This window comes from Lutjanus erythropterus, chromosome 10 (genome assembly GCF_056507025.1).
Source record: "Lutjanus erythropterus isolate fLutEry1 chromosome 10, fLutEry1.hap2, whole genome shotgun sequence".
In the NCBI taxonomy this organism is placed as follows: domain Eukaryota; kingdom Metazoa; phylum Chordata; class Actinopteri; order Lutjaniformes; family Lutjanidae; genus Lutjanus; species Lutjanus erythropterus.
Window position 1 is genome coordinate 35602504 of NC_139326.1, and position 26368 is coordinate 35628871.

General features: G+C 38.9%; 1 protein-coding gene across 1 annotated transcript in view; it reads left to right on the plus strand.

Annotated features, from left to right (window-relative positions):
* slc4a5a (solute carrier family 4 member 5a) overlaps window positions 1-26368 on the plus strand; it is a 62332-nt gene that overhangs the window by 28764 nt on the left and 7200 nt on the right. Inside the window, exons 11-23 of the mRNA XM_084729186.1 lie at window positions 2249-2403; window positions 3583-3711; window positions 5312-5486; window positions 9686-9819; window positions 12417-12688; window positions 15228-15262; window positions 15635-15826; window positions 19513-19626; window positions 21001-21162; window positions 21282-21460; window positions 21667-21739; window positions 24089-24157; window positions 24708-24881. Coding sequence (XP_084585312.1) covers window positions 2249-2403; window positions 3583-3711; window positions 5312-5486; window positions 9686-9819; window positions 12417-12688; window positions 15228-15262; window positions 15635-15826; window positions 19513-19626; window positions 21001-21162; window positions 21282-21460; window positions 21667-21739; window positions 24089-24157; window positions 24708-24881 — 1863 coding nt within the window. The remainder of the gene's footprint in view (window positions 1-2248; window positions 2404-3582; window positions 3712-5311; window positions 5487-9685; window positions 9820-12416; window positions 12689-15227; window positions 15263-15634; window positions 15827-19512; window positions 19627-21000; window positions 21163-21281; window positions 21461-21666; window positions 21740-24088; window positions 24158-24707; window positions 24882-26368) is intronic.

The following is a 26368-nucleotide window of genomic DNA, read 5'->3' on the forward strand; positions in this document are numbered from 1 at the left end:
CACAAAAGGTTCATTCGTCTCAAATTTTGTTTACGAATTTATTTTAAATCCATGCATAAATCCAGCAAGATAATCCAGATTTGGTATTTGTAGCCCTATATGAAATAGCCATAGGTCAGTGCCTAGTAAATGTCTTTCTTTAAGATAAAACTGCACATTTTAGGCATTTTATTGTAATCAGCCCAAGATACACCTGTGCAATAATCCTGCTGTTTAATCAGCATCTCTATATGCCACACTGGTCAGCTGGATGTTGAATTCATATTTTTTGTTAAATGTATAAATGGGTTTCACCTATTCTAAAAATAGCGTTTTGAATATTTCTGCATACTGGGGACCTTAAACAGTATTGGAATTAGAAAAATTGAGTGTGATTGGAAAGCAGGAGCTCTTGTGGTTTTAATGAGCCCAATTATATTCATGTGCAATGATGTTAGTCCCCAAAGTAGCTATTTCATTGTGGCAAGACCAATTTTTTGGAAATTGAACATGATGGTGGTTACTTGTTGGAATTAAATTCAGTTACTGGGGGTGATCTAATCAGCTGTATGCCAAAACATGAACTTTCTGAACAGCCACAACTCCCACTGGGACATGCAGGCTCTGATCTATGAAAAGACAACATAAAGTGTAAATAATTTCTATTGTATTATTTATTGTACAGCCATCTGCTTTAATCTTTACTCAAAACTTTGCAGATCTAAGCTGGTGGCATCTGGCATTGCAGAAAGTGCAAATGTTGCCTGGCCGAGATGTGCACTCTACTAAGTGTACTCTTCTAGTTCTATTTTAACATAACATCACAAAGATTTGGTCTGATATCCTCAACACTGTGTATACTGTAGCACCTATGGACAACTACACATTTAATTTTTGAGTGACACCAGTTAATCTTACTGCCATTAAATTTTCTACAACATTCATGGTACATGGTGCAGTGTTTGAAGCCTAATGACTTTTGTTATCCCCCACACAGTTGTACAATGAAATTTAGGTTGTAGTCTTTTCATGCTTCACACTCTGAACAAATATACAAATATTTGAATTAGAATAGAATGAAATAAAAACAATATATATAGTTATATACATATAAACCCACACATGTATACAACCAGAAGTATGTGCAGTTTATGCAATGACATTGTAGATTTCCATGATATTTATACATAGTGGAGTGTAGAGGATGAGTTATGGAGTCCACAGCCTGAGGAAAGAAGCTGCTCTTTAGTCTGGTGGTACAACTGTGGATACTTATGTAACTCTTTCCAGACGGCAGCAGGGTGAACAGCCTGTGGCTGGGGTGGATATTGTCTTTTAGAATTCTTTAATTCTCTCTGCACAGACAACTTGTCTCCCCAGTATCTCTGACACTTTGGAGATGGGTATTAATGATTTTCTGGGCAGTTTTAATCACCCACTGCAGGGCATGTATGTGTATTACCATGTATGCTCACTGGGTTTATTCTTGTGCTCACTTCACTTCTGAAACCAAACATTATAGTGATTTGAATTGTAAAACATTCTCTCATTAAATGTTTTGATAAAGTGTTCACTGTATTATTTAACATATAGTAAGTACAGTCAGTGTTTAAATTCCATTTGCAGTTGTTGGATTTGCAGCTGGATTTAAGTCACTCTAGACACATGGCAGTGCGGAGCAAAATGCTTCACACACATTCACTGATTGTTCTACAGATCAACTGAACTGTTTGTGTGGGAGAGAGAAAATCAATAAAGTTACCACATACCACAATTGGGAAAGGAAAAAAAAAACATTTCTGTCCTCATACCTGGTGCTTTTAATTTTGAAAAGTTTCACTTTGATATTTAGTTTGTGCTGTTTCTTTGGTTTACAGTCCTAATGGCCTGCGGTCTGTGCAGCATGCAGCCACTATTTATAAAACTAGAACTGGACCAATGCCCAAGTCACTGCCAATTAGAAACCACCCTTTGATTTTTTTTTTTTTCTGTATTATGCTCCCGTGCACTTGACTCACAATGTTTCTAGGGCATGATTAGTTAGAGACTGACAGTTGTTTTTGAATGTAATCCAACTGGGGTCAAAACGCCGATACAGCTTCCACGTTTTATGCTTAACAAGTCTCCAGACACCACCAGAAAGGAATGGGAGATCTAATTCAAATCCCAGTTATTAGAGCAGTACATACTGATTACTATCACCATGATGTACAGTAATCCAGGTGCTATGGTGAAATCGTCTCCCTTTATCTCTCTCCCCACCTCCCAGCTCTTCAGTGATGTTGCCTACAAGGCCAGAGATCGGGAGGACCTCATCGCAGGCATAGACGAGTTTTTGGATGAGGTGATTGTGCTTCCACCTGGAGAATGGGATCCCAAAATCCGCATTGAGCCGCCAAAGAAGGTCCCCTCGGCTGACAAAAGGTTGGAGTTTTACCATCCACCTCAGTAATGCTCATTAATCTCACAGCGTCTTTTTCCGTGGCACAGTGAGCAATATGCCCACCAACAATCGTATGAAGTTGAACCCTTACCTGAATTAACTTGATTTCGGGTGGCAGCAAAATAAATTGTTTCCTGAATGAAACGCTGAGGTTAGAGCTTTATACAGGGTGCATGTCAAAAAGCACCGGCCAAAGCTTGCAGGGATAAAAAGCTTCTGAAATGGCACTTACAACATGATGGATTTGCACTTTAATGACATAAATTAATTGCTTGATATCAGTACTGGGATGGGGAAAATAATCCATTCTTTTAAGTATTGTGATCTTTTTTTTTATTAGTTTTAAAATTGGTTTTGTAGTTTTTTAGTTCCTGAATCAATTGTATATATCCTAAATAATTAGGGCTTAGTCCATTAGGTTAATGTTAACTTACAATGAGAATTCCCATTGAGGCACTAATAGAAATTAGCATCACAATTGTGAGAAAATTATCTTTTTCCTTCACAATCTTAACATAAAACGACATACGTGCTCCAACTTGGAGACGTATATTTCCTCTGCTGTGTGGAAACAAACTAATAGCTGCTGACGTCACGCTGCTATCTGCTGCTAACTTGATGCGCAGGAATAGCTACATGTACACATATACACTTTAAAGAGAGTTATGTTTTTAAATTATTCTAGTGCACATTTTATTTGCACACAGTCAGGTTCAGGGTTCAGTTTCCTATGTGAAGGATGCTGATTTAAAGATTCATATTTGTACTATGTGTAGCTGTAAATGGCTCCATTCCTTTTGGCCTATCATCTTATTTTATTTATTTTCTAGCTCACTGAACAGCAACAGCCAAATTTGGCTGCTTACTTCAAAAAGTATTTTATTTACCTCTTTTACATGCAGCATAGCAATGATGCTGCTGAAATAAAACTCAGACTGACTGACATGTGATGTGCATTGTCTTTTAGGACTCATGATATGCAGTAGACATGTATGATTCATTTTTTCCCCAAGTTCTTGTGTTAAACAAGCAAACAAATATTGCAATAAATCACAGTTTGTATTGCAATATGTGTAGAATTGTAATTCATATTGAAGTGGCACCCAAGTATTGTGATAGTCCAGTCCCAGTCTTTTCTCTCATATGTATCTTTCCTGCAGGAAGTCAGTGTTTTCCTTAAACGAGCTGGGGCAGATGAACGGTACAGCTGGAGGAGGAGGAGGCCTGGCTCAGGATGAGGAGATGCCAGAGCAACACGAGCTCGGAGAGGAGCTGGCCTTCACTGGACGGTAGGTTCATCCAGGCCGCGTGGCAAACTGCTGAGAGGATTGGACCGAACTTAACCCGACTGGCATGTGGAAAAGGCAATCTGAATATGAATTAATCAAAATTTGGCAAAGCGGGAAAATAATTTGGGTACCAATTCAACTCCGCCAAAGATGCAGATGCTCCCTAATGAGCACTTTGGCTGAGGATACAAAGATGTTGGCCTGGAAGTTTCAGCTGTGCCTAAAACAACAGAACCAAGAACACCAAATGTTCCACCCAGTTGTTTTATCACAGTGAATGGAGTATAAAATAAGATTTATTATGTGCTTATGCAAATGAAAGAATATTAATCTTCAAAGTGTGGATTTCAATACTGAATAAAGTTTTTTCATTTTAACAAAGTGAAAGCAAAATGTAGTGGTATCTTTTTAAAGGACCAGTGTGTGGAATTTAGTGAGCTTCCAGATTACAAACACCTTGCCGCACTTCCCCTTTTAAGCGTAAAAGGCCTTGTCAAAAGCCAGTGTTTGGTTTGTCCATTCTGAGCTACCGTAGAAACATAGCAGTGAACATGGTGGCCTTGTAGATGAGGACCTGCTCTCTCTGTTCCATAGTAATGAAAACATGATTGCTACTTTCAGGTTATTATATGCTAATGAAAATATATGTAGGAAGGGTTGTCGTAGGCAGCTGGAGTTGGTTGAGTTCCTGAAGACATTTGGCCTCTCATCCAAGAGGCTTCTACAGTTCTAACTGACTAATTGGGAGTTTCAGGTAATTAACCTCTGTAGGGTTATTAATACCTTGAGAGGGACATGACTCATGTACCCACCCCTCCACTGAGTGATCATTAGGGTCACCTGAGTATCATGTCATCATGTTAGAGCCACACGAGCGTAGGTGGGTGTTCAACTGACTGACATCGTATGTGGCAGAAAGATTGTGTCATAGACCTCCTCCTCTGTTGAGGGATGGTTGTTCCAGGTTAACAAAAATGACTGATTTTACTCCGCTCTCAAACTGTCTGTCTTCCCTGGCCAAAATATGGACATTGCTGTCCTCAAAAGAGTGTCCCTTGGCCTTAAAGATGTAGGTGGCCTGCTGAGTCCTGACCTGAGGAATTTGCTCTCCTGTGTTGCGCCATGCGCTCGTGCAGCGGTTGTTTCGTCTCCCCAATTTACAGGTCTGAGCATTCCTCACTACACTGGACTGCATACACTACATTATCCTGCTTGTGTCTGGGTGTTCTGTATGTGGGGTTGACAAGCTTTTGCCTCAGGATGTTGCTGGGCTTGAAATGTGCAGGAATGTGATGTTTGTTAAAAATCCTCCTTTTCCAAAACACCCACAATGTATGGAATAACGATGTTTTTCCTTTCAATGTTGTTTTCTCCTCTCTCAGTCCTGTTTCTTTGGATGGTTTTGTTGAAAGCCCATGTTTAGGTAAACACAGGTTTTGAGAGCTGTGGTTCTAAAAAAGCCCTGACCTGGATGACTGAAAATCTTCACAGACATGATGAAAACATACTAATGAGTATTATGTTCTGCTTCTGCCATAGATCCCTACATCTCTGTCTCGATATAAGTTTAAAAACTCTCCACTTCTGTCTGTCTGTGTAGCTTCTGTGGTGGTCTGTACCTGGACATAAAGCGGAAATTGCCATGGCTGCCAAGTGATTTCTATGAGGGTTTCCACATCCAGTCCGTCTCCGCTGTGCTTTTCATCTATTTGGGCTGCATAACCAACGCCATCACCTTCGGTGGCCTGCTGGGAGATGCTACCGACAACTATCAGGTAAAAACTCAGGAAACACAACAAGTCAAATAGATATGTATTTTAACAGGGAGGATTCTATACATGTAGCCAGGCTGTGTATCTCCCTTTACACCATCGTAGAAACCTTTTCTGGCATTGATCTTTTAAAGGAGCGCCTCCTTATAAATTCTGGCTTTGCAGTCATTTATCATCATTTATTTAAGTACTTGTTTGTTATTTAATTAAAGCTACTACAAGGAGTTCTGCTCTGATGCCTTCATATGACCTATATAAGCAAACGAGACCATCCATGAGAAGATTGGATTTTTCTATATAGTTACTCTTAATGGATCAGTCAGTGGTTTCATTCTCTTTGAAATCAGATGAAACAAGCCTGTGGTTACATTTTCCCAGCCAAATTTACATTGAGTCATGAAGTACCCAGTTAAAAAGAAGCAGGAGTTTTTTAATCAGATAATTTTTATTTTTGATGTTATATTTTGTGGGTAAGTGGATGGAAACACTGCCGTTTATGTCCACAGGGGTCTCCAAAATCAACACAATATGAAAGTTCTTTGTAGTAGCTTTAAATAATAAATAGATTTATTTGAAATAACAATAATGCTCTTCAATATATGTAATTTGGATGTAAACATCTTGTGTTTGATTTTGTTTACGATAATAGCTTCATACACAAAACTGCACTTCATATAAAACAAAAAAGCTGCAGATTACTTTAAAGCAATACTTTGCTTATTAATTTTCCTCTCCAAGAGATGAGAACATCAATACCACTCTCATCTCTGTCCGTGAAATATAATGTTATAGCCAGCAGCTGATTAGCTTAGCTTAGCATAAAGACAGGAAACAGAGAAGGTTCAAAGAGAGAGAAATACATAGAAAACCAAGCTGTGTTTTTTATTGGGGTTTTGTGTAGTTTTGTGTTTACTGGATGTTGTCACAGTGAGGTTTTCAGGCATCCAGCAGAGACTTCAGCTACTCATTACTCTCATCCGAGAGACATATTCACAGAGACGGAGCACAATTAAGTTTATCCCACACTGAAGGGGAAAACAATTCAATGCTCTCCACTGACTTTGTATTATGTGAAGGTGCCTCCTTGTAATTTCTGTCGGCTAGCAAACAACAGAGAAATATCTAAAAGCTGCTGTGAGGTGGGATGCACCACCAACGGGGTAAAGAACCCAGATCAAAATGTTTAAAAGTTGACCACCTGAAAAACTAAGCTTTTAATACAAAAGTGGATACAGGTGGTGGGCTGGTAGCTCAGCTGGTAGAACATTCGCCCTGTGTACTGAAGCTGTGAGTCCTCTGCAGCGGCCGTGGGTTCCCACCTACAGCCCTCTGCTGCATTTCATATCCCCCCGTCATATCCTCAGCTGTTCTTTCATTAAAGGCATAAAAAGCCCAAAAATATATATTTAAAAAAGTGCATACAGGCAATCAGACATGAGGCATTTGTAGAAAGAATGGGAAACTATGGGATCCTGACACTCAGTTGCCAATTTGTCCAGACAAACTGTAGAGGCTGAAGCTTTTTTTTTTTTGATTTGTTAGGTTAATGATGATCTTACCTGGGGATCTGATCAAACAGTTCTAGATATCAAAGCATTTCACTTTTGGCAGTTAAGTGGGAATGTGTCTCTCAGAAAAGGAGAAGAGACACAGACAATATTGAGTTTTGTCAGTATATCTTTTCCTCTCTGGAAATCTTTTTTTTTTTAGTTAGCTACAGACATTTTGTTAGTGTTTCAGTCTTTGGTTACATATTGTGGTGCTGATTGTTTTCCCCTCTGGTGGGTGTATTCTTCAGAGATGAACATAGGTGCTCTGTGTCTATAGTATGGCATATACATCTGATGAGAGGTAAAACTAAGAGCCTGTTAATTCCACCTAAAATAATTGACTTTGTCTCATTTATGAAGTGGGCTAAAATGTCCTATATTGTTTTTGTGCTGAGGTGATATAAAATCAATGAGATAGCCTGTTAACTCAGCCTTAATGCATTTTCTTATTTATAAAATATTTAACATGTGTAGAGCTGCAATGATTGATTATGAATCAATTATTAAATTAACCAAAGAGTATTTTGATAATCAAGGAGAAAAGTCAAAGTTCTCTGATTCCAGCTTCACAGATGTGAATATTTTCTGGTTTCTTTGCTGCTCTCTGACAGTAAACTGAATATCTTTGGGCTGCGGGGAAACTCTGACATTTTTCACCATTTCCTGACAGTTTATGGACCAAACAACTCATTGATTAATCAAGAAACTAATCAACAGATTAATTGACAATGGAAATTTGTTGCAGATCTAAACATATGTATAAGGTATGAGGTGATACAGAAATGGAGGTAAAAAATGGTCAGGAACGTTCATTTCTGCAGATGATGATTAATTGGGAAATGGTTTGTCGTTTTCAAAAAGTGGATCTACAGTGGCGAAAGGACTTTTAGTTGATTTTTAGCATTTTAGCGACCAGTTCAACTTTGCTATTTAAATGTCTCAAAGTAAGGCGACAGGTACAATGGGGTTGTACGTGACATTATAGCACACATGGAAATGTTACTACAGTAGGTTAATTACTGAAAGCAGCATATCTTATCATTAAAGTAAATTGTTAGAAACAAAACAACACACAATAAAAAGCATCTTGAAACTCTGTGTTGTCCAAGTGGGTTCAATAGTCAGAGAAGCTGCTTTCTATTTTGTTTCCATCCACATCCACTGTTAACCAGAAAGTTGATTTTTATGGCCCGTGGATTAACTGCAGTACCCTTGAAACACAGTGTACACGTGTTGTGAAGTCATCCATAAAGGCTCATTTTCATCTGAATAATGCACCATTTAAATAGCAGGAAAATACTGTGCCATTGACCTTTGACCTGGTTTTTGTTGGTCAATGGCACAGTCACTTTCTGCTGCCTCAAGATAGCAATACGCCTGTCCACCCCTCATTATAAGACCAACACAAACATGGACACACAGCGCAAGTACATTTACTGCCTTCACAACGTGTAAATGAAAACTGTCGGTCAGAAAATAGGCCATAAGATAAAGGCCAATTAGTTCATTTATGAGCTTTACAGGTGTTGTTATACAGATTTCATTAAGCTATGGTAAACAAACAAAAAAAGGTTTTAATACTTATCAGGTATGCATACATGATTGATTGTATGTCTGTGTGTCTGTGACACAAAGACGTGTTCAGTGCCAGAGCATGCTGAGATTACTATTGCTACCAAGTCACATTCATATTTAACATGGCTAGGGAGTCAGTAAACCAATTATAAACAGAGGCACGTTGCAGCAGTAGATTAAAATCAACTGGTGTCAGCGCAGGAAGTGCAATTTGTGTGTCATATTTATCAGGTTAGACAAGATGTATCTACAGCCTTTAACTATGAGCAGCAGGTTTGTCATACGCTGTGTTCCTGTTTTTAATGCTGTTTGTCCTGAGTTGACTAATATCTGTTTCAGAATGTCAGTCATCCAAATGTGTTTGCATCTTAGAACAACTGAGAAAAACTACAGTCATCATTTATTTACGTTTAGAAGAAGAAGAGCATTATGAATGCCTAAGGGGGATTCATTCAATTTTTTTTCCGTTCTGTTGTCAATGATTTTACAGGCATGTAGGCTTGTATACACACATGCACATGCAATTTGTGGGGGAGGTGGTAGAGTGATGGTTGCTGCCCAGAAACAGGCACCCTGAGCAGTAGGGGTGTTGGTGCCTTGCTCAAGGGCACCTCGACAGTACCCAGACCAACCTGACCTGAGCTACTGCCGTCCAATCTAACAGCTCGGTCATAAAACAGTGATGTCACCGACTCTCCGATATGAACTTCTCCATCTCAGAGTGTCGGGCTTCATAAATAAGTCACAGGGTCATCTGACAGCACTGTGAGGTCAAAGTATTTTTAGTTCCTTGTGGTTTGACATCAGACCAGGTCTCCTGTTTTCCTATTCATGCATCAGTACATTTGCACAAACACAAACATACACACACACACACACACACACACACAGGAATCATTTCAGATAAGTGCTCTGACTGGCGCTCGTTCACTCCCCTCACTGTCAAGTTGAAATACAACATCTTGACCCTTTGTTTAATATCTAATGCACTCACACACAGTGGCTGCTCCCGCCTCACACACACTTGTTATTCCACTTGTCCTCCCATCTCATCTAAATCTCCTTCTCTTCCATCAGGGTGTGATGGAGAGTTTCCTGGGAACAGCTCTGGCAGGCTCTGTCTTCTGTCTCTTCAGCGGTCAGCCCCTCATCATCCTCAGCTCCACTGGACCCATCCTCATCTTTGAAAAACTCCTGTTTGAATTCAGCAAGTGAGCTTCTTTACAGCCAAATGATCTTGCAGTAGACAGTTTGCAGCACGGTGTTCTGTGGACTCCCTCTTTAATGTCAATTAGTGGCTTATTTGATAATCCCATTATAGAGAAAAACACAGATAAATCTCTTGCTCTGCAGTGTATGACCCCTCTTTGTGATTCTGTACATGATTTGCATTCAACTGAGAGTGAGAGTGAAGAGATTTGTTTTAAAATGCGGCTCATGTAGCAGCTATCAAAGTCTATACACGTCACTTTTTCTAGCCTTTATTCCCTTCCGGCTTAAATTTAAAACGCATCCACTGATGCTCTGTATTGCTAAGATTGATTTCACATTAATTTGCTGGCTCCTTTATCCAGATGAAAGTGGGGGAAATTCTAATTGGGTTCAGTCCATTAAAAGAAGAAACTCTGAAGTTTGCAGATAACAAATGAAGACGTTTCTGCCAGCAATGACTGTGTCAAAGTTAGAAGATTTGTTAGAATCAGGTACTGCATTTGTGAAATCTTTTTACCTCATTCATATGTGCCTTTTATTAAGACAGATAATGGATTTGCAGAAGTGCAGAATTGAATGTTTGTGCTGGTTGTATACTAGGGCTGGGCGATATCATAGCTTTCTAAGTCACAAAATGTCAAGAAGGCAGACATTCTTACAACTGTACAATACAACCGTACACATCTGAATAGGGAATGGGAGTGTAACATCATTGCAAGAGAGTCGGCCATTTGGAGGACACCAACTATAACTTGTACAAAGTCATCATCCATTTAGTGAGGTATTCCCAACTAGAGCTGCAACTAATGATTATTTTCATTGTTGATTAATCGAGAAAATATTTGTCCAATTAATCAACTATGAAAACAATTGTTAGTTAGCCCATATTAAGATGTTTGTTTTAAAATGTCAGAAAATGGCAAAAAAAAAAAGATGGATAGTGTTTCCCAAAGCCTAAGACAACGTCCTCAAATGTCTTCTTTCACTCACACCCTTAAGACATTCAGTTTACTGTCAGAGAGGAGCAAAGAAACTGAAAGAATGAACTCAAACCGATTAACCAATTGTGCGATTTATTTAATAATCGATTATTCGATTGATCATTGTAGCTCTAGTCTCAACCACATGTGTAGATGCCACATTGGCCTCTGAATTGTACATCAGTGTTGCCGCCATTTTCAATCGGTCAAAACTGGCCTTTAAACCAATAATCAAAAACTAGTAGAATAGAAAGAAAAGCTGTTTTTAACTTACTTTTCATAGCTCTTGAACCCTTGAAATAAAAACAACTCATTGAAATCAGTTGAGAAATGTTTGAGAAACATTTTACTGCTTTTTATCCAGAAAAATTGCAGCTCCCCCGTTTATATGTATTGGTTGATGATGATGTTAACATATTGCAGTGATGTGCTAAAGCAGCGTCTGTTTATATATGTGGTCACAACATGTTCAACTTGGTGTGACTTGGTTAAACTTCAAATTTCAACATGACCAATAAACACTGTTGTTGACATCTTATGGGGGAGACCAGGTAGCCAACATCACTAAAAGACACTGAATGACTTGGGTGGAAGCTGTTTGCAGTTGTTCTTACTGTGAGCACACTTTTACTGAGTAACTTTACAGTACAACTTTATGGTGCTCTCTCCTTCTCTCACTGTGAATGTACATTAGTTGCCCTCCCGTGTTGATATGCAAAACATCCTTATTTACAGTCAGGGCACAAAATCAGCACCAGCCACCAGACATATGCTGTTAAAATAAATATGCAAGTGGCTGGTCGATGTCCTTCAGTCATCAGCCAAAGAAAATCTCCAAAAAACAATGGTAACCCTCTGACCATATGTCTCTCCAGCAGTGACACAGCCAGACTATACGCATCCTAATCTGTGAGGATCCATATCATTAACTAACATCAGTTTTGCAAAATATCTCTCCTTTGCCTCGAGTGTGTCTCTCTATATGGGTGTTGTCTTCATATGGGCATTTCTCTTTCACGCGTCCGTATCATAAATTTCTGATGGTCAACGGCTGACAGTAGACAAATCACAGTGACAGATAAGGACAGCCACATACACTATCCTCAGTCGCCCCGTAATGTTCCACGACTCCCATTAATTATTCAGGTTTGTCAATTTCACCGCACCAGGACTAGCCTCGTCAACTCATCATAAAAACAAAACAAAACTCACCAAAACCATATTGGTTCGTCTTTCCGCTGTTTCAACAATCACCAGTTCAGGTTTGGTCAAAATAAATCTTTAATTCGCTGAATTAGATGTGAAAATATTCTGGATCTCTACTGCTTTTTGTTTCTGCCATGGCTGTCCTCTTTGTGCTACAGGGCTCTATAGATATGGAGGGCTCATTCTGCGGTAACAAAAACACAAAAAATCTTATTTTCAGGTGATTATACTCTCATGAAAACATACTTTTGAATATTAAATTCCATTTCTGCCAAATCTTTCACACTGGACTTTTAAATTTGGAAATTAAAATGACAAAAATCACCCAAGAACCCAAACCAATATATTTTTTACATGCCTGTCCTCCATCAATGCATCCATTATGCTTCTCTGACTTCTCCCTCTCAAAGGAACAACGGCATAGATTACATGGAGCTGCGTCTGTGGATCGGCATCCACTCCTGCCTGCAGTGTTTCATCCTGGTCGCCACGGACGCCAGCTACATCATCAAGTACATGACGCGCTTTACTGAGGAGGGCTTCTCCAGCCTCATCTCCTTCATCTTCATTTCCGACGCCATCAAGAAGATGGTGGGCTCCTTCAAATACTACCCCATCAACACCGACTTCAAGCCCGACTACGTCACCACCTACAAGTGCGAATGTCTGGCCCCAGACCCGAGTGAGTTCACCCCTTGGCTCGGGTGGATATGAGGGCATTATCCACAAGGAGGCAGTGTGGCTTCAGGAGGTTCTGTTTGGGTTCAGTATTCTAACTCCCCAGGCAGGTTGTAGAGGAGAGTCGAACCAGCAGTATTCAGTTAACAAAAGCTTTTATTGTGGAGAAAATTTCTCCCACTCTTCATGACATAAAAGCATAATGACTTTGCTTTTATGTCATGAAGTCTGGGAGAGTGGCTGCTCTTTTACTTAAGGAAATCACATTAGAATTATTTTTAACCTGCACTTTAAGCAATTTAAAACAAGGACTCTTCACAGACGGGAGTTCATCTAAATTTAAAGTTTTTAAGTCTGCAAGTTTACTTTTTTTGGTGGTGAAAAGAATGTAAATCAATGGCTGCAGTTAAGAATTATCAGGTAAACACTGGAAACTGGTGAACAGTAATTTAACACAGAAGCTGTTGATGGGCTAAACATGGAAAATCACAGTTGTTTCCTTTAGGACTGGCATGAAATGCTCTCTCTCACACAGTCCCCCATCCAGGCGAAGCTGAATCCTTCAGGGTTAGATCAAAGCATCCTCTAACTGTGTTGTGTTAATAATACAGAGTTTCCTGGAGTTCATGAAGTCATATATATATCATATCATATGTCTCTTGCAGCCATTTTAGCTTACCAATATATGATGATAGGCCATGTCAGGGAAAATAAAAATGTTAATTGATTTTCTTAAAGTATAATTCGGTTTTATTCGTTTTTTACCTGCTAAACTAACTGCATATAAGCTTATTGCAGATATATGATTTTGGACTGAAGAAACTGCGATACAGAAATGCCAAATATGTGTTATACATTATTATATTCACCATTCAATCATCATCATCATGTTCTCCAGAGCAGGCCATTACAGACCAGTGTGAAGGATTTAGTGGCATGTAGTAGGCTCACCTCACCTTCCCCTTCCAAGCATGAACCTACGTGAAACCTGCAAAAAACACAAAAGGCCGTTTGAAGAGCCAGTGTTTGGTTTGTCCATTCTGGGCTGCTGTAGAAACAGGGCAGTTCAACAGCCTTAGGTAACAAAAACCTAACAATTCTTATTTTTAGCTCAGTATACGCCAATGAAAACATATTATTATTATTATTGCATTATTTGTTCACCAGAGAGCTCTGACAAATTGAGTTTTTACAATATAAAATACACCGTTCAGTACATATCATGATCAGTGTTACTTAATAACCAAATAAAAAGAATCCTTTTCAAAAATGATTGTTGATCTCAACAGTGTTGGGCAAGTTGCTTAGTAGTAAGTTCATAATTTTACTCTGTGTAAAGTAATATGATGCACTAAATTTGCTTTACTTTCACCAAAATAACCTTAGAAGTATGACATCAAAAAAATGTTAGAGGGGAATGTTGTTTCATAGCAGTGTGTACGCAAACAACCCAATGTTTCAACACGAACGATAAAAAGACAGCGACACCACAGTGTCATTATTAAATCGAAAGAAGTGAGCAGAATCAAAATCAAAGTTAGAATTGTGATTCTCCTGGCATCTTTTTTCTCTCCACCCCTGCCTACTTCTGACAACACTTTAAAGACAACACAAAGAAGAGTCTGAAAATGTAAATTACAGTTGTCAAGGCACAGAATCAATGATCTGTTGATCTTTACAAGCCAAGACTCGATAGTTTAACAAAGGCATCGCGTCAGTGCTAAATTGAAAATTACAAAAATCGAATCAAATCCAGACCAGATTTGGAGAATCATGACAACCCTACATTTATAGCATTCTCTTTGTCTCATCTGTGTGACCATGACCTGTAACATTTATCTATGCTTCAAGTCTATTTGTTCAAAAATACATGTAAACGTGAGGTTGACGTCCAACAAAAAGTCTCTGAATGAATATATTTGCCTACATATTACAACCTCAGCTGTGTGCTCCTCTGTGGCCCTCTGCTCCAGGTTGTAATATAAGCTAAAATATTGTAGCGATAAGCAACAGCCTACATTTCCCATCATGCTTACAGTGCTGGACTGACCACCTTACGTTTGCTGGCATATGTTCCTCATGTTACTTTTTGCTATCATTTGGAAAAGTGTTGTTTTTGTGGTAATTGTCATTTTGCTGATTATCAACTTTAATTATTGTTTGTTTGGTTGCATGGCTTAATAGAACAATCTTATCTAAATTAAATTCCTTCTTCGTACAGATTCCCTCATGTTCACTGATCTGTTGACTTATTCTTTTGAAAATGGAAGGGATTTGTAGACATTGATTTCTGTAACTGATTTGTCTCTTGTCTGTTTTCGCCATGCACAAACAATTTGGCTGCCGTCTCTTGCAAGTGAGTACCTCTTTGTTTGTCTGCATGGGCCTCGGAGTGCTCTCTGCGATGTCCAGCAGCTGGATTCTCATTATGTTCTTTTTCTTTCCCTTCTGTCCTCCTCCTCGCCCTCCTCTTCATCTTCTGTCTCATCGCCTCCCCGTCTCCCACTCATAAACAGTGGCTACAATGATCTTCAATGGTTTAGTTCCAATGCCAGATAACAGCTCTAGTGTCTCTGGGGTAAGTGCTGGTTTTCATTCAATTCTTATTTTTTTTGCCTCATTTTGGTGCTTTGTATTTTAGGATGAATGTTTATAGGGTCAGTAACATTTCAGCTTTTTCCAGAATGATTAACAGGGGGTGACAAGAGTGTTAAGGTCAACTCTGTCTGATAAAGAAGTGGCTTTGCTCTCCTCTTTCTCTCCTTTGTTTGTTCATCACCATCCATCCCGTCATCATCATCCTCTCTCACTCTCCTCCGTGGATTATAACTTCACATCTGTGCCGGCATATTTCACTCTGTCTGCGTTTGCGTTTTTCCTCTGCGTCTGTGTCAAAACACTTCACTCTTCATCTCTTCATCCTCTCCATCACTGCCACCCACCACCCCAGTTGAATGTGACAGCTCTGGACTGGAGCCAGCTGAGCAAGAAGGAGTGTCTGAAGTACGGCGGCTCCCTGGTGGGAAAGTCCTGCAAGTACGTCCCCGACCTGGCCCTCATGTCCTTCATCCTCTTCTTTGGCACCTACTCCATGACCGTCTCCCTCAAGAAGTTCAAGTTCAGCCGCTACTTCCCCACCAAGGTGACACATCTGTTGATGAATCTTTTTTTGTAAATGAACAAACCAAAGTTGTAAAACAGTTTGCAGAAAACATTAAAATCAGAGAATTAAAGAATGTATCATGAAATTAATTGCTAACTATTTTGATAATCGATTAATCGGTTTGAGTAATTTTGTTTAAAGAGAAACAAGTCAAAATTCCAGCTTCTTAAATGTGAATATTTTCTGGTTTCTTTACTTCTTTATGACAGTAAATGGGACATCTTTGGGTTATGGGCAAAACAAGACATGCGAGGGCATAACTTTGAACATTTTATGTAATCGATTCATTGAGAAAATAATTGTCAGATTAATCATCAATAAAAATAATCATCAGATGCAACCCTAATTAAAATCCATTTAAAATTAAAGTTACCTTGAGGAGCTTTCTTGTAAAGATACAAAAGTTATGCTTATATTCAATGTTCCACTTACTAAACCCTTTTGATTGCACAAACTTACTGTAAATCACTCATTTAATTCAACCACCTGTTCATGAGGATTTTAATCATTAGCATAATCGATGCAAACTGGACAAGTTTTAGTTACATGAATGTTACCAAATAGCAAAAAGAAACCACAGAGCTCCAAGTCCTGCTGTCGAAAATCAGAATTTAACAGCGTCAGTAGTGATATTAAGGGACCTGACACAATTAGAAAATATTTCGACAGCTGCCATCGATGTGCCGTTAAGGCTGTGCTGCACTGTGACAGAAATAAAGGAGTAAATTGTTTGACGTGAACATCTCGAAGCAGTGCCGAGACAGAAGCTCAAGATGTTGTGACAGTCACAGAAATAAACCAGAGAATATTATGCAGCAGGTGATGTTACACTGACACTGTGTTATACCACGGGATGTTCTCTTGTAACACTGAGGCAACTGTCAGAGTGAGAGAACTTTTCTAACTGTGGCTGAACTGCCTCAGCTCACGTCTAATTATGCCATTAAAAAAGTAAGTAAAAGGGAAAAAAAAACAATCCTGAATTTTGCAGTAAAGTGGCACGTCATAGTGATGATGATGATGATAATGATATCTTCAACTGAATATTGATTTTGCATTATTATTTATTTATTTTTGTAAACTTTAGTAATATCTGTACAATCACAATTCCAAGAAAAATAAACGCCAGGTAAAACATAAATAAAAACAGAATGCAATGATTTGCAAATACTTCAGACTTGTAGTCAATTGAATACAGTATAGAGAAAAGATATTTAATTTTCAAACTGATTAACTTTATTGTTTTTTGTAAATATACACTCATTCTGAATGTGATGCCTGCAACATGCTTGAGCTCATCTGAGATGGACTGATAGGGGGGTGAAAAAGTGTTGGGGAGAAAAATGTGCTCCAACACACCTGATTCAAATGATCAGGTTGTTATCAGGCTTCTGCAGAGGCTTGATGATCAGCTGATCATTTGAATCAGGTGTGTTGGAGCAGGGAAACATCTAAAACATGCTCTGAGGACCAGGGTTGACCACGGCATGGATAACTGTCACATCTGTGAAGGCACCATTGATGCTGAAAGCCACAGGTTTTGGAGCAATAGATGCTAACATCCAGACGTCTTTTTCAGAGACACATGCTGCACGTCCAGCAGCGTGACTTCGCACTAAAAGAGTTCAGGTACGAGACTGACCTGCCTTCAGTCCAGACCTTGTCTCCCGCTGAAAGTCTGTGGTACATTTTGAAGCGCAAAATACGAAAACAGAGACCCCGGACTGTTGAGCACCTGAAGTCACATATCAAGCAGGAATGAGAAAGAATTTAATTTTCAAAACTTAAAAAAAAAAGTTAGTGTCCTCAACTCTCAGTGCGTAGTGTCTTTAAAAGAAAAGCTGATGTATCACAGCGGTAAACATGCTCCTCTCCCGACTCTTTTTGGAACATGTTGAAGGCATCAAATTCCAAATGAGTGTATATTTACAGAAAACGGCCAATAAAGTTAATTAGTTTGAATAGTAAATATCTTTTCTTTGTACTGTATTCAAATGAATATAGGTTGAAAAGATTTTTTGTTTTGTTTTTTTTATAAATCCTTGCTTCCTGTTTTTGTTCCTACAGGTAATACAAGTGTTTCTTTCCCACATTAAATGTTTGCACATAAAAGTTTTTAATTGATGTGCAGTGCTTGCATTCATGTTTACCAGCTAGTAGTCTTCTTCTTTATTGCCTTTATTGGTGCATCTTTGCAATTACTGTCACTGGCCATCAGTCAGTGCAGTACCAGGATGATATAATGCATGCATGTGCATCATCTTGGTTCTGCACGATGCAAACAAAAGGGAACTTTCAATGAAAATATTGCTTCATTTCACTACTAGTGATCAGAGACTCCATAAGATATATACAGATTTAGATAGAGCTTTATTAATCCCAAAGGAAATTATTATACCACATTACACCAATAATTACGGTAACATAAGAATAACAGCAATACTGTATTGAATATAAGGTAAAGTGTATAAGGAGTAAATGCAAAGAAACAGTGACTAATAGAATAACAATAGAAATAACATAAGTACAAAAGTAAGCTGAAATAGAAAAAGCAGTATTTGCAATTACATTGAAAAGTAATATTGGCAGTGATATTGAGAGGTATTAAAAAGTTATATTGCACCAGATAATTAATGTAAAAATAGCACATATTAAACCTAATATTTAACATGATAATAACAAAGAATAGTAATATGATGCTGCTGCTGTTGATGAAAAGCAATATTGCACATGATATCAAAATATGACAAATGTATACATAGTATTAAACATAACAGAAAATTAATAATAAAATGAATCCAAGCAGATTGTGAAGCAAAAGATCAGAGGCAGATGACTTGAGAGTTTAAAATGATGCATTTTGACTGTTTTTAAGATAATCGCAAAAAACTGAGTGGAATTTGCAACCTTACTGCCAGTATTTGTTCCTTCCAGTTCTTCAGCAGAGAAAAATAATAAGAAAAAGAAATGTCCACAGGGTTACCACAGGGACTCTCCAACTTAATACGAACTCAGTAAGCACTTGAAAAAATACCACATGCGTGGATTGCTACATTGCTGTTCAACCACTTGGAAATTGTCACCTTGGACCTTAAGGTTACAGGGTGTGTGTTTAGACCATCAGGACAACACAGCTGTTCCTGACACTAAACCTTAACTTGGTTCTTAATACAGTTAGTAAAGTACTGTGATAATGAATAACTTAATGATGTGTAACACTTTTATAAAATGATGAGTTATCATCCAGGCCTCTTAATAAAACAATGTGCACCCAGCAGATTATCAAGAGTAGGTGCAACACTCTCAGCCAGATGACCCTCTTATCGGTACTTTTGATAATTAATGTACTTGTTAGTAGCACAGTGGCCTGCTGTTGATTGTAGCCGTGTTTGTGTAATCCCCCTGGGCCCAACACTGCACAGCTGCTCACATCTGTTCCATCTGATCTCTTAACAGGAAGTGGATAGTCAAACAGACAAAACAAGCTGGTCCCTTCTTTTTCCAGGCACAGAGATGACACTTTGACTCAAGAGAAGCCAGAAAACACATCTCAGCCTTTTTAGTTTTTATGAGCTGCCTTTCCATCAGGCTGTGTCCCTGCTTTCAGTTCTGCAAAGAATTTTTCTCACTTGAACTCTTTTGTTTCTCTCTGTTTGGGGCACCAGCTGAGGAAACTCATCAGCGACTTCTCCATCTTCATGTCCATCATGACGTTCGTGGGGCTCGATATGTTGATGGGACTCAAAACTCCCAAGCTGATTGTTCCCACGGAATTTAAGGTACAGCAAGTTATTATACTCTAGGTTTTGCTTTTTTTTTAATTAGAAATAAGACAGCTATTACAAAAATTAGCTGCTCTCACAGCATTTTTTTTTTACAGCAGAGGTTAAATACTTCATGGCACTTTACTGGTGGTCTTCCAGTATTTGTTTCTGGCTGACTAACAAATGCCTTCCCTGACTGGAGCGTCCATGCTTTAAAGGAGTAGTTTCAAATTTGGGGAAACACACACGTGTTCTTGCTTGGAGTTAGATGAGAAGATTGATACCACAATCATGTCTGTCCATTGAATATGAAGCTAGAGCCAGGAGACAGTTAGCTTAATTCAGCATAGCATTATCTCTTAACCCAACTGGTTGTAGCAGGTGGCCACCCAACCACAGCTTGATTGTGTTCAGTGTTTCTGCCCGTTAAAAGGAAGTTTTTCCTCGCCACTGTCACCAAGAGTAAGCTCATGGTGGGAACTGTTGGATGATTTTGGTTGGCTCAACAGTGTGATATGTAGTATTAGCCCATTTGTTTATTTGTTTTGTTTTTTTTCATGGTCCAAACAAGCTACCTGCTGGGTGATAGTCATAGTTACACTAATTAATTCCTGCACTTTGACCATTACTTTTTCACAAATGCACATATCACATGCCAGTGCAGAGTGAAACTACAGGTTTCTGCATAACAAGAGAGCCAACATTAGTGTTGCAGCATTAATTTCCACAAAAAGCAACATTAAAAAAAACAGTTCCCGGCATCCAACCTACTATTCTTGTTATTTCGTTGGCTTCAAATGGAGCGTAACATTCACACAGTTTCTCTTGACTGTCCCTCAATATTATAACATTAACCACACAGCTTGCTAATGCCAAGTTTAACTTAGAAGATAAACACTAAAACAATATAATGCGCTAAAATGTACAGCTTCCAAGATTGAAGCTGGGTACATCGAACTGTTACCACCCATTCATTTAACATGAATTGAAGGGTCAAACAAGAAAGAAAAAAAACCACAAACATAGCAGTTGTTGCAGTTGGCTTGTAAATGACACAGTATATCAAAATGTGACAGGCCTGTACTATATTGCATTTGATTTTACAGATGTAAGCTGTTTAATAAAGTAGCCATGCTGTAGCTCCCCTGCATCCAGCTTATAGAATCATACTGACTGAGTGGACAGATATGATAGATGGAGTATTTATGTTCTCACCTAACTCTCTGCAACAAAGCAAATAAAGGTATTTCCCCAAATGTCAAACGATTTGGATACTGATTGAAAATGTCTTTTAATGATCTTCTGTCTAAAATGTTTGTGCACCACTGTGGGAAAGAACTGCTCAGTCGATGTGGAATTAAAGCCTCCCTCTCCCAAATATCCCTCCAGCCCACTCGGCCTGATCGCGGCTGGCTGGTGATGCCATTTGGAAAGAACCCCTGGTGGATTTATGTGGCCAGCTTCGTCCCCGCCCTCCTCGTCACCATTCTCATCTTCATGGACCAGCAGATCAGCGCAGTCATTGTCAACCGCAAGGAGAACAAACTTAAGGTAGGCTGGATGATGCAGATCTTTCCATATTTCCACCTCTGATTTATTGCACTTCATTCAGTTTAATAAATCGGATTTATTTTTTAAAGACATGATCTGTTGTCTGGTTTCCCTGGCAGAAAGGCTGTGGCTATCACCTGGATCTTCTCTGGGTGGGCATCCTCATGGCCGCCTGCTCCTTCATGGGCCTGCCCTGGTACGTCGCCGCCACCGTCATCTCCATCGCCCACATCGACTCGCTGAAGATGGAGAGCGAGTCGAGCGCTCCCGGAGAGCAGCCTCAGTTCCTCGGGGTCAGGTCAGTCCACAGTCAAATAAATACACAGAACACAAAAATGAAAAATGAAAAAAAATAACTTAATCCTTAATCTTCAGGCTGCCACCGGCAATATCGCAGTATGAGAGAAGCGCCTCGCTCAGGTCTTTGAAGATGAAATACAGAGAGGCCTCTGAAATTGACTTGACTTGTCTCTTGTGTATATGTCATCAATGTCCAATATACAGAGAACAAAGAATCACGGGCATTTTGGTGTTTGCTCTCACTGGAGTCTCCATCTTCCTCGCTCCAGTACTAAAGGTATGAAGTCCACAGTGGATAATATTAACTGATGTTTGTTCACATTATTGTACATTTTCTTATGATTTTCTACTAGTGTTCAAGTTGATCCTCTTATTATTTCCAGTGTTCAATTCAAAAAAATAAATAAATGAAAGATTCTCACATAAATCATCATATGAATCAGGGTGAAAAGAAGTCCAGGAAAAATCACAGCTGCCCAGAACGCAGGATCCTGTCCTGTTAATGAACAGTTGTATTGAACGATAATATTAACAAACTAAAACGAGAGCTGTCGGTGTGATGCTGTGAGACTGGAGGTGAAGGCAAAAATGCTGAGGAGACACAGTAATATTGAAAAATGCTGCGCTTACAAAATGTATTGTGTAATTTGGAGCGCTGCCAAAACTGTCGTGAATAATTGATAACATAATGGAGATACGAGCAATAAGCTATTGCTGTCACCATGAAGAAGACTTTACAAGAGAGAAGCTTTTAATTAAATTATCAATTATCCAAATGAATTAGTAAATTAATAGTTTTTTTTTAACTGTCAGATTTGGTGGAAACATCCTGATCAAATCGCTTTTCCTGCTGTAATTCCTGCTTTTATTTATCGAAAATGCCCTGTTCATTTATTCATTCTTTTTTTTTTTTCTATATTGCACTGATTAGGCTGTCATAAATAATGGACTGTTGATGTCGTTCAGCCTGTTTTAAACCAGATGACGGCGAGTGAAGCTGCCACTGCAGGAGGAATTTGTTATAAAAGTGTCTAAAGAATGTGTCTGTGAGCTCCTCCAGCTTAATGCTGAAAAGATGTTTAAAAAGACTGAACCACACCTGTCACCCTGTGTGTAAGTGGTTCATCCATCCTGTAAACACACTTATTATCACCCTAAGAATCTGTAACTGATCTTCATGATATTAAGAGCAAATTGGAGTTGAGCGTGACACACTCAATTTCAGCCATCCTCATCTGGTCTCTCTAACATAAATAGACTGGATAAAACATACAAATTAATGAGCAAACTGTGGAAAAATGTAATAAATTATTCAAATGAAACTTATTTTGACCAAATGTTATTTCATTACTCTTTCAGTATTTTGTTGGGGTTCATTTTTAGCCTTTTTTCAAAGTCTTATAATGACATTTTTCCCAATACCACCTTTTATTTCATGTCACATTTCATGACGTCACGTTCATCTCAATCTCATGTCCATCTTAAGCAGGTTAGCTCAACAATTGCTACCAAATGTAGCTAGTTAGCTCCTGTTAGCTAAATAATCAACAATACCAAATTCATTCTGAATCAACCAGAGGCTGTAAATACATACACCACACAAACACAGTTACCTCTTCATTGAGCTTTGTTAACTAATGCACCGAGCTGGTTCAGTACCAGGGTTGTCATGTGAGTTTGATTCATGTCTCACCATCAGTGTGAAGAGACAGCAGTCAGCTGGTAAATTTAGAGTTTTTATAGTGGCGTATAGTTTGGATAATATTATAGCTCCAAGATGAAACTGAAAGAATTGCGGCGCTTGGAGAAATTACAAAAAAATTACAAATCTGTGCTACTTCAGCACCACGGACAGCACCATGGATTTATTAATACACAGCTCAGTTAGACTGCTGATATTTCAGAGACATGGTAGGGGCCATATATTTTTAACTTAGCAGTGGTTTTCAAACTTTATCTGGTATGCTCCCCCAGGATCTTTTTTTCTTCTTCCATAGATTACAGATGTTTCAGGATGAAGAAGAGGAGCACAGAATGTAGATCTGTCTGCCTCTCAATGTTAACAGGCTCAAGTCTGCAGTATAGTTCACACACTTCACTGTTAAACCAGAAAATTATAGAGAAACCTGAGGTGATTAAATAAAGTGTTTATATCACGTCGACACTTCTGTCCATATTCACACACTTTCTCTTTCACTTGTTCTGAGCTCTCTCTGTCTTTCTCTCACTCTGCTGAGAGTCTGCATCACACTTAAAAAAAAAATCAATTGAGGATTTTTATAACACTTGCTGCATCTGTGCCTCATGCAGAGTGCGTGATGTGCATATATGTAGCGGGGACACTGTCAGTTGTGAACAATAACAGGGAAAGCAACTAAGCATGAATTTCAATGATATAAAGGTCAGCGTGGCAGCATCTCATGTGTTTATTTTCCCCACATAAATCATATTAATTCCACTTAGTCTCACTTTGTATTTTTCCCCTGGTCATCCACGCTCCACCTGTAGCTCTACACTCAACCACCATTCAGGTTGAACACCACCGGCTTATAGAATTGACAGTCTTTAAACTTAAACACTGTAATGACTAATGACTAATAACTTGTTTTCTTCCTGCTGCTTGCAGTTCATCCCCATGCCTGTGCTGTACGGTGTCTTCCTCTACATGGGCGTAGCTTCCCTCAGTGGAATCCAGGTACGCTGTGTGCCAGCTGTTCATGTTGTTTTACATAATAAATTGAGTTATTGGGGTTGGACATCTTACTTATTGCATTTTGAGGTGACATTCTTAAAGCTGCTAAGTAGACAAACAAGCTGGCAGTCAGACTGCAGAGACAACTGAATCACATGGAAAAAGAAAACATTGGGGGATTAGTTAGAAGCTCCTAAATTTTGTAGAAGAAACAACAAACCCTGGGCTGAATATATAAAGTGCACCTGTGGGTGGTTTCTTATGGCCAGGTGTTCTGTTATCATAACCACTATCACAATTACAGATGCATTTAGATGAGTTGGAACACCTATAGCTTGGAGTTCAGGGACTTTGTGCTACAGCAGGTGCTCCTCAGTAACTTTCCTCCAGCTCACTGCAAAGGCAGGCATAGCCGTGGTGCATACAAATTCCACCCGAATCATCTGGGATTCATCTTTCATATACTGCAGGTCTGCATGTAATTAACCCGTGCCACTCAGACCTTTTGCTCTTCTCTTCCACTTGCCCCCCTTTTTCTCATTGCCCTCCGCAGTTCTGGGATAGGATTAAGTTGTACATGATGCCGTCCAAGCACCAGCCCGACTTCTCCTACCTCCGTCACGTTCCTCTGAGGAAGGTACACCTGTTCACGCTGGTGCAGATCACGTGTCTGGCCGTGCTTTGGATCCTCAAATCCACCTTCTTGGCCATCATCTTTCCCGTTATGGTATGTGATCAAACACATGGTGCAACACAGCTTTTGACTGATCCTGAGCTGTTGTGTCGTGGGTGTAAGAAGAGAGGCAGCTGCTCTGAGCTCTTGTAACACAATATTTTACCATGCATTCTGTATGATCAGATAATTGGACCTCCCACTTAACTCCCCTGTCCCACATTTTTGTAACTGGCAATCATCGGCGCCTGAGTAGTGGAGCAAATGGAGCAGCTGCACCCCTACTATTAGACTTACAGGAGCACATGTGCTCTTGCATCCCCACTTCACTATTTTTTAAAACACTCTCTGGAGCCAGCCAAGATAAAAAAAAAAAATGACACAAAAGAAAACAGAGGGTTCCACAATAAATCATCCATAAGGTGGTCATAAAACTTCTTCTTGTCTTGACATTCCAATAAAGCTAGACATGTTTAATATTATTTAAAGGTAAGAGCACTATCTCCAGCACAAAACAGGAATTCAACAAACAGGATAGTTACTATGGTAACAGATGAAAAAACTCCTCAGATATTGCCACACACATGAAAGATGGCGAATTAACAGTGTTATGAGTCCACCACCGACCAGCACTTATATTAGTAATTTTTGCCAACAAAATGTGAAGTTTGTACAGAAATAAAGTTTATCTTTATGATTGTATTAATGCCGAATCAAGAAGAAGACTTTTCAACATATGACTCCTTTTATCTTGTGTTTGTAGTGTTATGGTTTTCTCTGTTACTCTGTTTTATGTTTTTTTTTTTCCACATTTTGTCACCACCACAGAAACATGAGGTAGCTGCTAAAGTATCATAAGGTTGTCTGACATTGAGTGCTATTAGTTATCAGTTTGATTGATGGTTTAATATGTGTATTGATTATTAACAGTGGCTAATCAGGCTAATTATCAGCTAATTGTACTTTGTAATTGTTTTTAATGTCAGTATGCTGTAAATGATTCCCCTGTGTGTTTATCTGCCTCTCACTGCTGGGAGTACAGAGCACAATGAAAAACTAATATTTCTATATATAACAGTGCAATATGAACTAAACTTTATAATGAAGAAGGCGACGTACTTTTGTAATCCCTCATGAGGAAATTATGTATTTTCACTCTTGTTATTTAACACACACAAGCCAGAAATACACACACATGCACAAACAGGACGTATAGACACGCGTCAGTAGAGAGATGTCAGAGCTCGCAACATTTGTGTTAAAAGATGTTTCAATCATCCCCGTCCACTCTAAGACATTAGCTGAAATAAAGCAAAACATAAAATGTGGTTAACATTTACATTTTAATCCAATCAAAGAGGACACCAGTCAAATGTATACAGTGTATGCACTCTCTTACACACACTTTTGGCCCCACACTTCTGACATTAATCCAGCGCCCCTGATCCATGCGTTCAGTCTGCTTTGAAGCTGCTCCAGTAATCGCTCTTGTAGAGATCTAACATTTCCCAGTGAAACATCCATATCAGAACTGATGTTAA